General features: G+C 33.1%; 1 protein-coding gene across 1 annotated transcript in view; it reads left to right on the top strand.

Annotated features, from left to right (window-relative positions):
• The window catches only part of DPYD (dihydropyrimidine dehydrogenase), an 808,753-nt gene that overhangs the window by 415,139 nt on the left and 380,367 nt on the right, over positions 1 to 13,247 (top strand). The window contains exon 13 of the mRNA XM_040999080.1: positions 4,442 to 4,657. Coding sequence (XP_040855014.1) covers positions 4,442 to 4,657 — 216 coding nt within the window. The remainder of the gene's footprint in view (positions 1 to 4,441; positions 4,658 to 13,247) is intronic.

Here is a 13,247-nt window from a genome sequence, read left to right as displayed (position 1 = left end):
ACTGGTAGAGCTCTGGCGGACAGTGGATCTCAGATCACCACTAGCTGACTGCCACTGGGGTATCTAGTCACTGCAATAAAACACTGTTGTCTCCACTGTGGTCTCATGTCTGTCATTCTCCAGCTGCCCCTCTGCCATTGGCCATTCCTATCCTATTTTCTGGAATTTGCCCTTTGCTTCACACTAGCTAATGATTCTCCATCTGTTTAACTGTGTCCTTACTCTGTTCTGCCACCTAAATTCTCCTTTGTTCTTCATTTAATGAGTTTTCAAATATTTAAAAACATTATTAATGTACTGTATTGACAAAGTAGATACATCTACCGGTGGTAAAGAATATAAAAACAGAGTGCCCAGAAATGAATGTATCATTATTTGATTTTGATTCAAGAGAAAAAGAAACAAGACAGCTTGAGAAAATTATAATCACTTTACAAGATTATAATTTTCAAAGTTATATATTCAAAGTTATTATATATTTCAAAGTTATTATAGTTTTTCAAAGTTTGGAAACTGGAATATCATATTCAGGATGTTGAACCCTGTAAATCAACTCAACACACATTAGTGACCAACTTACAATGAGATATTCTAATACTACAAGAAGAAAATATAAGAGAAAAGCAGTAAATCAGTGAGTTGGGCAATGATATTTCAGATTTGACCTCAAAAAAAAAAAGGCAACCAAAGCAAAAATATATAGAATTGTGTCAGACTGAAGAGTTTCCTCACAGAAAAAATAACGCATACCACACAGACACAATTTACAGATTAGTGGACAGTATTTCCATCCAAGCGTCCAATAAGTTTGCAATATCTCAAAACACGTAAATGACTGAAACAACTCAATAGCAAGAAAAAATAAAATTAAGAAATAGACAAGATATCTGAATAGACATTTGTCAAAAGAAAATGTACAAAGGGGCAAGAATATGAAAAAAATGCTCATCATCACTATGCACAGGAGAATTCAAGTTAAAATCACAATGAGGTATTATCTTACACCTGTCAGAGTAACTATTATTATAAGACCAAAGATAGCAAATGTTGACAAGGATGTAAAGAAAAGGGAACCCTTGTGTAATATCAGTGGAAATGTTGATTGCTGCAGCCATTTTGGCTAACTGAATGAAGGTTTATCTGAAAATTGAAAGTTAGACATCATCTGGTGCAACAACTCCATTTCTGGGTATTTATTTGGAAGGTTTGAAGTCCATCTGAGAAAGACATATCCACATTCTCATGTTTATTACATTACTACCCATAATACTATATGGTTAGTAGATAATAGTGTATTATTTGATTCCAAGTTGTGGAATCAAACCAAGTATGAATCCATAGATGAATGCATAAAAATGATATGGAATATATACACAGTAGACTACTATTCATCATTAGAAAGGAAGGAAGTCTTCACATGAATGAGATCGGAGAACATTGTTAAGTGAACTAACCCAGACATCAGAGATAGATGCCACATCACTGGGGTGTGGATGCAAAACCAGCACATGAAAATATGGAGCAAAACCACAGTTACAGAGATTATGGGAGGGATTTTGGAAAACAGGAAGAAGGTCAAAAGACAGAGAATCAGTTGAGAATTTTTTAGAGAAATTGAGAAATTTGAGAAAAAATTGTTAGATCCATTGCACAGCATGCTGAATATAGTTACTATAACATTTTAGATCTCAAGAGCTCTTAAAAAGTTCAAATGTTTTTGCCACAAAAATATTACACATTTGAGGTGATGATATCCATCTTTATTTGACCATCTTTATTTTATTCCATACTGCATTCATAAAACATTATATTTGCCATAATTATATACAATTATAAATATTTACTAACATTTAAACATAAAAATAAATTGGCCTTAGTATAGGTTTAAATCTGTTTTGCACTAGTTAGGATTATTTAAATATGAATAGTAAAATAAGCAACTTTGAGTTAAAGTTCATTTAAAACTCTGATGCTGGGACATCCTTCTGGCTTATAATATAATGATCAATGGATGAGTAATAATGTATTACAAAATAATTGTGCATTGTGAATACATACCTAAAGCTTTGGCTTTGTATTTAATCTGCTGTTATTCAATGTTTGCAGTCTTTGATTTCAGTACATTCTTCAATATAATTTCTCATGCTAACTTTCTATTGTAGACTCATTATGGACTTGCTTTTCAGCTTCTCAGTTGATTTCTTCTATCATTTAATTGCTCACACCATCAAGTGATTGGTGCAGTATCATTGTCAAAAGTTGAAGTGGCAAGATGGCATGCATGTTAAAGGAGTTGAGTGTGAAATAAGGGCTAAGCTCACCAGTCCCAAGGCCTTTAGGATCTGCAAGCTCAGAGTTGAGGGGTTGCACTTGAGTTTTGGAAGGAGTGGAGATGACACTTGAAATACTCAGTTTCCCAAAGCAGAGATGCATAGGAGGAACAAGCTTTCAAACTTCAGAGAAACAGTTGTATATGATGGAAGGAATGCATTTTGAAGCCGAAGATTCTGGACTGCTATGAGCAGCACATTGGTTGAAAACCACACAGACAAAAGAAACACTAGTTATATGTATGAACATTATGACACATAGACTACTTCTTCCAAATGGAGAGTCTAGGCTGTATCATTGACATCAGGGACATTTATGTAAATAACAAAAAATGTTAAATGCATGTGTATTGCATATGACCAGCTTTACTTTAGAGGCTTCATGTGTCTATACGTGTCTTGTTGTTATGGCTTTAGTATGCTTGGTTTTTTGTTGTTTTAAACCTTAAAGTAATTCTTGAAAAATGTATCCAGATCATTTCCTTTGTGTTATGATAGTAACCTTCTTCAGAATTTTACAGTAATGTTTTATTTATTTAAAAGTGTAAACTGTACTTGGGGCTACACTCATCAGTCTCTCTCGCTTATGCCTAATGCTGTATATTGCATCAGACACAATGTTGAGCAGCATTGTTTTCAGAACTTTTCAGATAGGCAAGATAGCTTTAAATTTTTCTCAGTGTTAAATAACATGTGAATGTGCATAAACACACACACACACACACACACACACACTAAATTACTTCCCATTCCCCTATATTGTACATTAGAGCTTTTGTCTTTGCTGGTAATCCTTTTATTATTGTTGCCGTCTCATGTGAAGTTTGAACAAATTGTGTTCAAAACCAGCAAAAATATGAAGCCCCAACATCCCGGGCAGCAGGGCCTGCCATTGCTCTGCCTGGTCCATAAGCTGTCCTTTGTAGTACCAGACACATATGTCTTTCAATGGACAGGTTCGATAAATGTTTACATATAAGAGTGTATTTTGCTTAACATCATAAAGTGACAGAAATAATGTCTGTGCAAGTCATGGTAATCTTTATCTACACAAGACATGCCCCTTAAAATTCTGCCAAAATAACTTCTTTTGAGTGACGATTCACAACAAAAGGGGTTTCTAATTTTCAGTTAACTAGCCCTGCCCATTCACTTTCACTGGAAGACTCCATCCTTTTCATAGTTTCCAGGATTGTTTGTCTTCTAGAGATAAGCAGAAAGGAGGAGGAAGCAGGAAGAACATTGTGGGGGAAGAGAGAGAGATTGACTTCAAAAGCAAAGATCCAATGATACCTCTCTCTAACAACTTCTCCAGATAGAAAATAAAAAGAAGACTATCCAGCCAGTACCCAATATTCATAAGGTTTTTGTTAAATCACTTCAACATTCCTAAAAGATACACAGAACATTTCACAATAATAAATGTGTGCTTTTGAATGCCAACTGAAGCTTTCAACATACATTAATGATATCTGTTGGGGTTCTGCAAAACAAAGCAAAAAAAAAAAAACCAAAACCAAAAAACAAAAAAACTGTGCTTGTGCACATGATTATGTTAGACACTTTCCAAAGTAGGTGTTCCTCAGTTGTTTAAGAGTTTTCAGCATTTTCCAGGAAATTAGTTAACTAGCATTCCTACTGCTACGCTAGAAACTATAGAGAAAATATGGGGAAATTTGAGGTGGCCTTCCTACAATGACATAAAGTGTAGTAAAATGACCAGAAGCTGATTTTAGGCCTCCTGCCTTGCTCTAGTGCAGAATTCTGAACAATAAAGATATTTTTACAAATTAAGATAAAGATGCTGGATTAACAGGATCAGAAATTATAAAATTTTTCTCTTTTGTGTTTGAGCTTTATGTTTTAGGCAGTTATTTGTGTAAGTAATTGATTCTGTTCTGTTAATACCCTGTACTACTAAATCGGAAACAAATGGCATTACTTGAATGTAGTTTGTTGCTGATATTTTGTGTTTTCATCTTTATGGACAGACCAGGATGTTTTGTATTAGTTCAAATTCTTCAGTGAAGTGATATTTGTAAAAGATTATGAGCACAGTTTGGATGTGACATGAGGGCACTTATTTTTTTTTTTTTTTTTCTTTTTTGCAGTCTCAATTTGGAGCTTCAGTTTCTGCCAAACCTGAGCTACCACTCTTTTATACTCCTGTTGATCTGGTGGACATCAGTGTGGAAATGGCTGGATTGAAGTTTATAAATCCTTTTGGTCTTGCGAGTGCAACTCCAGCTACTAGCACATCAATGATTCGAAGAGCTTTTGAAGCTGGATGGGGTTTTGCCTTGACCAAAACTTTCTCTCTTGATAAGGTAAGGAAATATTTTTGAAGCCTTGTTGAAATTACTAACACAAGTTTTTATTAAAGCATACATGTTGTAAAGATGTTTTTGACCAAAAAAAAATAACTATTATTACTTGAAAAGAACTATCATTACCCAGTATTCATTAAATTTCTTCTAAATTTCTTCAGAAGTAGGGAGAAACATGAATTTCTTATTTTATGTTGTTTGTGGGACATGTAAAATGCAAGTGTAAAAATTATGAATACTAAGCCCAATGGTTTAGTATCCTGGAGATTGATGTCATTTATACTTAAATATTTACTACAAACTGAAAAATTATGAAAGCAACTCCTTTAATAATTATAAATGTGTGACTTCTTATTTTGTCATGATTGTTTTCTGATTTTTGGTTGTATGTGAATGAGGTCATATAGCTCAACTAAAAGTTAAACAGCCGATTTGTTTTTGTGCAAGGTCCTGAGGTCTTGTTCATGTAAAAAAGAGTATTTCACTGTCTTTTTAAAGTGTTATAAGATTTCTTGTGAATTTTTGAATACTGAAACTTTCCCCCAAACCATATGCCTTGAATTTTGAGGGGAATATACTACATATTAAAGTTGAGATTGATTCTTCAGAGTACCTAAAAATTATAAAGCCATATTTTAATACATGATGGATTGTGCAACCTGGGATTACATTATTACCTGACATAAGATTAGAAAAGAGTGTCATATTGTAACAGCTTTTATACTATTTATTGAGAAATTTTTAGTGGTGAATTCTTCATGTATTTAGTGTTAACTGGTAGTTAATAATAATTAATGTATAAGAATCTGGGAATCCAGTGGCTAAGAAAAGAATGTCATTATTTAAATCAGCCTTATCCTTAGGCAAAGAAAATAATAAGGGAGCAAACATGCTCCATTAAGCACATTCTCTGTTTCTTTCTCCTCCTAGTTGGATCAATAGCTGACATTATTATGGGTAAAACATTATAGCTGTCTGATTGTGACAGCTTCACAAGATGCTGTGTGTTAGTGTAGTCTAAAAATTATAGATAACAATCAAAAGTTAGAAAAAAACAGTGCAGAAAAAGAACACTTTTGAAAGATTTTTATATTTAAATATCAAGAGGGATATTGTATTTTTTCAAACTGACAAATTTATACATACTTCCATAAGGGGGTATAAAAATGAACAGAACATACTGGATAGAGTTTTACAGTATTGTGAGTCAGTTGCTCAAGACCTTGTTGAAAATTAGCATTGTATTTGTCTTTGTTTCAATCCTTGAAGTATTACTGGGAATCCGTAAACTGATCAAATGTTTAATCTGTTGGGGAAAGTCTCTGATAACATTCGGTAGCTACATTAGTTATGCTGTTTAAGTGTGTGTGTGTGTGTGTAAACAGAAATAAGTGTCCAGCCAGCAACAAATGAAAAAGTGTGGTTAAAAGAAAAAACAAACAAGCAGATATTTGCTTTAAATTTGCTGTTTTATTTGCCTTCAAAAATTGAATTATGTTCAATCAAAAACATCAGTCTTTATTGGTGCCATTCATTGATTTGTGACACTGTTTTTCAGTAAGCTAGGAACAGTTTCCTTTGTGAATATCAACAGCAGAAATGAATGTGGAAGCTAACTTCCTTCGAAACGTCTAATTTAAATTTCATCTGTCAACCAAGAACTCTGTGATACTGTTTCAAAAGAATAGATATGAACAAATGTGAATTAAGTTCGGTACAGAAAACAATAATGGTGGCATTTTGGAAACCCTATTTTGTGTGTTGTGATGGTAGGCACACCAAAATATTCCTCAAAAACTACTTTAAGCATATTTTTGCTGATTATGGAAAAAGTAATACCACCTGGCACAGATATAATGCCATTTTCAAAAAGATTATTTCCCATACATGATTTTGCAGACTAGTGTGCCTCATTGAGAGATAGTTTTTGCTTTTCTGTATTTTCCTTAATTAGTGATTAAATAGTTTGTGAATATACAATTATATCTTATGAGTTTCTGCGCTTTCTTATTGATGAAATACTTTAGTATGCAATTCAGTAAGATAAACACTCATTTTCCTCATATTGCTTACTAACGGGGTCTATTAAAATATTGTATATAATATACATTTGTGGGACATTGTAGCATACCAACTTAGATTAGCTTTATTATAATTTATTATGCAATGCAAGCCGCTGTTTAAAATGTATTAAAATTCAGAATCCTGACATTTGAAATTTGGATCCTCTTAATATGACAAAGGTTATTCTATGGAGTTTTGTTATCGTATGAAATATTAATATTTCACAAAGCAGTTTTGATGAAGTACAATTTGCAGAGCCTGCATATGATAAAGAAATTAAATGCTTACCAAGGGAGTTCAGCAAAAATTAGAGCCCTGCCTGAACATCTGCTAGAAATGTTATTATCCTGTCCCACTGACAGTGGGCTCCCTTGTTTTTCTAGATTGACAGCTGAATATTGCACTGATTTCTGCAGCAAATATGTTTAGGTGAACTTTGTTTCCTTTTCTTTTGTTTTTGGGGCAATTCAGAAAATGCTTTTGATTTTCATTCTATATATTTTTTTATGCTTTTGACATTTGTAGATGCCAGATGAGGTCTAATTCGCTGTAGCAACGATGGGCATTGACTTACAGTGAAATGCCAGTAGATATCTCAGTAAACACAAATATTATTATTCTTTACTTTTCAGTCTGTATAAAAGCTCTATATACTTTCTTTAAGGTGGCAAATGATCAGATTTTTAATGGTAAATATAAAAAGATCTGTGTTTGCTTTTGTTTTAAATCACATGAAAAATGGCTTTTATTAACTATATTCTTCATCTTTCCAAGACAATCTGTCTTTCCCAGAATATCTCAAAATAACTAAATTGCTTTTTTTGATATTTAGGTTTTATAAATATGACAAATTATTTTAAATATAATTATAAAATTAGTTTTTTATGCAAATACATATTAGAGTCAACTTCAAATAAAAAGGAAAAGTGGGAAAGAAATCAATCTGACAGAATTGATTAAATATCATGAGGAAACAGAGAAACACTCTGTCTAACTGTGAATGTTAAAAATTGTTTGGACTCTACATAATCTAATCCCTGGACTTCTGTTCATGTTAAATTTGTAGGAGATAGATGAAAACATATTGTTTGTGCTAATCATCTCCATAGATTTTGTTGTCTGACAGCTGCATATTAGATATTTCAAATGTATAATATTTAAGTGCAAGTTGCATATTTCTTACAAATAAAGTAAACTAAAAAGCGTTTGTTGCTACACTAAACCTAATTCAAACCAAAGTAACAGTTCACTTCATTTATAAGCTGTACATATGCATATGTATGTATATATACATTTACATAATTACCATTCATAATAAAGTTGTGATTGATTTTTAGAATGAAAACAATTCCACATGTTTTGTATTGAGAAATATCAGATAATTAGGTATATAGGTGAATGTATAATAGATTTTTCTCAATGTAAAATATTAAAAACTACAGACTAAAGTTCATCATTATTTCAATGAAATCAAGGTGTTAACTGCAGCTGCTTGTATAAAAACTCCCCCCCAAATTGAAACCCTTTTAGAAAAGTCCCACGTGTCAATACATACATATGAGAGTTTAATAAATGTTTGGTGAATAAATGAATTGAAAAACATATTTTATTCAGAAGCAGCATATTGAGATTTTTTTCCACACCCACATAAACAAACAACTAACAGATACAACAATTGATTGTTCTGTGTATTGATCTCAAAACATAACAGGCCATTTACATTTTTTTCGTATCCTCTGCTGGTTTCTGTATCACACTTATCTATGTCTAAAACTGGAAATGCCCGTGTAATTACCAAATGAAAGGCAGTGTTTTAAGTCTTGGGTTGTTGAATTATCAGTCACTGAAACACAAAACTTTTGAGAAAGCAGAATAAATAGCATACAATTCTAGGAAAAGACAAAATTGTCCTCTGGCGGAAGTGTTTAAGCTCACGTGTCAATCGTCCTCACTGAAGAAATTTTATGTATTCTTGAATGCTTATGGTGACAAAGAACTTGCTAGATCTTTAAGGCAAAGTGTCTTATAAGCTGAGTAAAGATTTAGTTCAGAAGTATGTTCACTTTATTGATCTCACTTCAGTCTTTTCTTAAGCTCCATTCATGTTCTACATGCAGAAATGCTTTTTGAGTCATGATAGAATAAATTAGCAGGGCTTCTTTACATCAATAACTCGGTTTTTTTAAAATATATTTTAGTGTTTGTTTTTTAACCAAATGAATGTACTAGAGAGCAGTTAACAAGTATGAAGAGACTAGTGTAAGGAAAGCAGTTTTTGTGTGCAGACTCCCGTCTTCACCAAATGTGGCTTCTGAGTCACTTCTGTGGACACGCTGTCTAGCATTGTAGATTGCAGTTATAACAGGTACTCATTCTTTGATTTAAGGAGCAGCTGTCAAGTGCTTATAATGTAAACGGTTTTGTTGTTGTTGTTGTTGTTAATTATCTGGCTGAATCTTCACATTTCTTGCATAAGAAAAATAATATATGTTTTCTAATTCAGTAGAACTTAGAACTTTTCATTTTGTTGAGTTTTGCTGAACAAACTGTGTAAGTCTTCAACAAGTTTATGGAAAAAATGATGAAAAACATACACTGAAATTAAAAACAATGAAAGCAAAATAATTTTTGTTTAAATTCTGTTTTTCCATGAAAGTTATAATATATAATTTTATATCATTTAGATTTTTTCTCATCTACAATATCTTACTATACTTGGGAATTAACGCTTCAGTGACACTTTCATTATTCTGTTTGGAGATTTCCTTAGTCAGATTCAATAATGCTTTACGAGTGTTTTCTACCTTCTAAATTATCACCAGGGTTGTTCTTGCCAACTGTTCTGTCATTCTGTAATACAGGCTGTCCTTTTTTTAGCCTTCAAAATCATTTTCACACTACGTCTTAAATGTCTACAAGCAGTTCTTACACCATTCTACCAACCTGCAGTGGAAGCACACTGCTGTTCTTTAATTGTTGATTCTTCGAGCCTCTTCCTGTTTCATAGTCTCAAGGTTAGTTTTGTACTTTGTTATGCTCGTAAAGATAACCAGTTTCTATATCATTCATCTGTTGTTGAATAACCACTGTAAAATGTATTGACGCACAGAAAATTCTACTCCTGTTTCTGCACTTTTGCCAACAATCAGAGCTCAGTTGGGTTGGCTTGCATTTCCTCCTTGTGATATTAGTTGGTCTTGTGAATTTGTGAATTTGTTATCAGTTGATAAAATAATTAGAAACTGGCTGGTGACTGGCCTTTGATGCCTTCATTTACAAGCTTAGGTCATGAGTTGGTATTGATTAGGCCTTTGTCTCTGTATGGTCTCACCTTTCAAGAGACTACAGGGCTTGTTCACAAGGTGGCAGTGTTAGAAAAAGGCAGAAGGAAAAATGACAAGCTCCCTATGGATTGAGACTCAGCATTTACACCATGTAATTGTATTTTACTTATTAAACAAAAGCACAGGCTAGTTCCAGAGTGAAAGAATGAGGGAATAGGTGAATCCTTTAGAAGACTTAATTCTGATATGTCAGGATTTGAACCAAGGTCTAAAAAATAAATCATGGCTTTTCCCATTATATCATACTTTTTGGTCCTTTATCCTTTCTGAACTTGATTGCTTTGTACCTAGACTACAGAAATTTTGACTGAAGTTCCACAGTTCATCTGAAGAGGTTCACTGAGAAATTTTATATCTGTTGTTTCTAGCAGCATGGCACCTATGTTTGTATTCAGATTGCAAAATATAAATTACAAAGAAAAAGATATATGAGAGAGAAAGCAAGCACTTTGATTTTTTTTTTAACTTTATCTTAATGTAAAGTCAGCTTTACATAGAGGAGAGACTGCCAATTAACTTCCCAAATGGCTGTGAAGGCCAGAGCTGAGCCATTTGAAACAGGAGCTTTGTCCATGTTTCCCATGCGGGTGTGGTGTCCCAAGGCTTTGGCCATCCTCCACTGCTTTCCCAGACCATAAGCAGAGTTGGGCAGGAAGCAGAGCAGAGCATCCAGGATGTGAACCAGTGGCCACAGAGAATGCCTGTGTTCGCAGGTGAAGGAGGAGCCAGCTGAGCCATCGAGCCAGCCCCAAGTACTGTGAACTCACTGTCATTTGGTGCCAGCTTCCCCATAGGGCTTCTCTGCAGTTACGTTGGCTTTTTTTTTTTTTACTGTTCTCCGAGCAGGCAGTCCCTTCCCTATTTCAGAACCATTTTGCTTATATTTTTGTGTCTATAATGCACTGCTCTTAGATATTTATAAGATTGCTGTGTGCTTCTTATTCAAGTCTCAGATGTTACCATCTAGCAGAAGCCTCTGCTGACTGTTCAAAACTCAGTTTTCTGTGTTAACCACCCATGTTGTTTTTTCCTTATTGTGCTAAGTACCATATGAAATTATCATTTTTTTTTCTCATTTATTTTCTGTTTCAGGCACTTGACGCAAGCTCCATAAGAGCAATGTTGTCTTTCATGATCACTACTGCTTGTGCAGTGCCAAGGACAATGTCTGGCAGAGAGAAGGACTCAATACATGCTTGCTAGATGAATATATAATTATAGGATTCTAATTTGAACCACAATTCCACATGACAGCTCTTCAGTTACTTGGAGACAGCTCTCATGTCCTATCCATAAGCCTTTTCTTTTGCTTTCTAAATGGTCCTGTTTTCCTTGCCATAATAAGGTTTGCAGACTTTTCACCATGTAGGTTGTCTGTACTCCCATGTGCATTTCAAGAAACTTGTTTCAATCCACATTATCTTAATTGAGAGGAAGTTGTGCCTACATTTGCACAAATTGCACAAATTGCTAGCACCTATCAACCAGACAAGAACTGAGAAATAACATTGTCAAGACTACAGATGCCAAAAATAATACTTAACCTTGAGAATTTTACAAATACATAATAATAGTTTACAGCCTATTTAATTCTCTTTGGGATACAAATCAGAACATGACAATTTACTTTTGCAACTCACTTGGAACATCTTATTAGAAATTGAAAGCTAGATTTTTGAGAAGTTGAACACAACTCATTTGTTCTTATGAATTTCTACAGTATCGTGGGTCAGTGTATGTAACAATAAATGGACAGCAGGCCAGTGCGTGGTGTTTCTGCTGTAGTTGTAGCTTCAAATTTTGAATGTAATTGAATTCTATTTATCGTGTGATATTAGTCTCTTGATACATAATTGTACATTAACTAAAGAGCTGTAACTATTTAAATAAACTCAATGTAAACTTCTCATCTGGGAGACTTTTAGCATGCCAAAACCTGAAATGGTTGTTTTCTACTAATAATTTGTTACCTGGCTAGCCTCTTTTTAATTATTATTTAGATTAATTTTGTTGAAATTCATGAAACTAACTCATCCTCAAATTATAAGGAATGAGTTTATTAAAAGGCTATAGTTTACAAAGCCTTTAGAGACAATTCTTCCAAGTGTTCACTTCAAGACTTATTTAGTAACCTCTGCTGTGAGACAGCCTTTATCTCTTTAACAACAAACAATGTGTTCACATGTAAACATGGAAGCTAAATCTTGAAAGTTAGGAGGTAATAAAGGTACCATTGTCACTGCCCCAAATTCTAAATTAATTGTGGTTTGTGGTCAGGTGTGTTTGCCAATCATTGTTTATTAAAAGGAAAATACAGATTAAAATCATTTAAAACACAAGTTAAAACATATAGTTCTAACATTAAATTTTAAAAAGTATCAATGATAAAATAGTATTTTTGACCATACACATTATAGAAATACATAAAGGCCTACAAATCATTTTTTTACATTTTATTTCAAATTTAGTGAAGTTGACTATGTAACCGATTAATCAATTTTCCAATATAATTACATCTTCACCTCTTTTCCATTTCAGGCTGTGATTTCACACTTGTTAATTAGTTAATCATTTTGGTAGAGTGGACAAGGTGAGATTCAAATAGACTTTTTAATAATATAAATTGGTGTGTACGGTTTTGATCTGGGTGAGCTGGTTGAGAAACCTGAAATGTAATGGAAAATGCCTGTTATCCAATTCCTTTTTTTTTTCTTTAAGAAAATGGTGTCAAGGTTAATGGAAAATTCTCATAATTGTGGCTAATGGAAATTTTGTTAAAGCCCAGTCCTGCTGTTTGAAAAATTGATTTTACCCTTACTCTGTCCCATGTGTTTCTTCTGTGGATTTTAAATTCAACAAGTTAATACTTCACTTTTTCTAAGCATATTTTGATAACACCATATTTGGTTGAAATTAACATGAACTAAATCTCGTGATATTTACTTTGCCTTTATATTTTCTTTCTTTGTTTTGTTTATGAGTCTTGTTGTTACTATACTAAAATATTTTTTAAATATAAAGCATATATACTAAGATAAATTTTTAAATATAAAGCAGCTATATTACAGGTAAAAAACAGCTATATTCCAGTTACATTTTTGATTGAAGATATACCTATGTTGGATATTTTGTTGTGAGATTTATTCAGTATTCATTAGATTACAGTTCTTAGCCATGTTTTT

This window comes from Ochotona curzoniae, unplaced genomic scaffold (assembly GCF_017591425.1).
Source record: "Ochotona curzoniae isolate NIBS_2020 unplaced genomic scaffold, NIBS_Ocur_1.0 scaffold_1037, whole genome shotgun sequence".
Classification (NCBI taxonomy): Eukaryota; Metazoa; Chordata; class Mammalia; order Lagomorpha; family Ochotonidae; genus Ochotona; species Ochotona curzoniae.
This window is presented reverse-complemented; position numbering and strand designations above follow the sequence as displayed.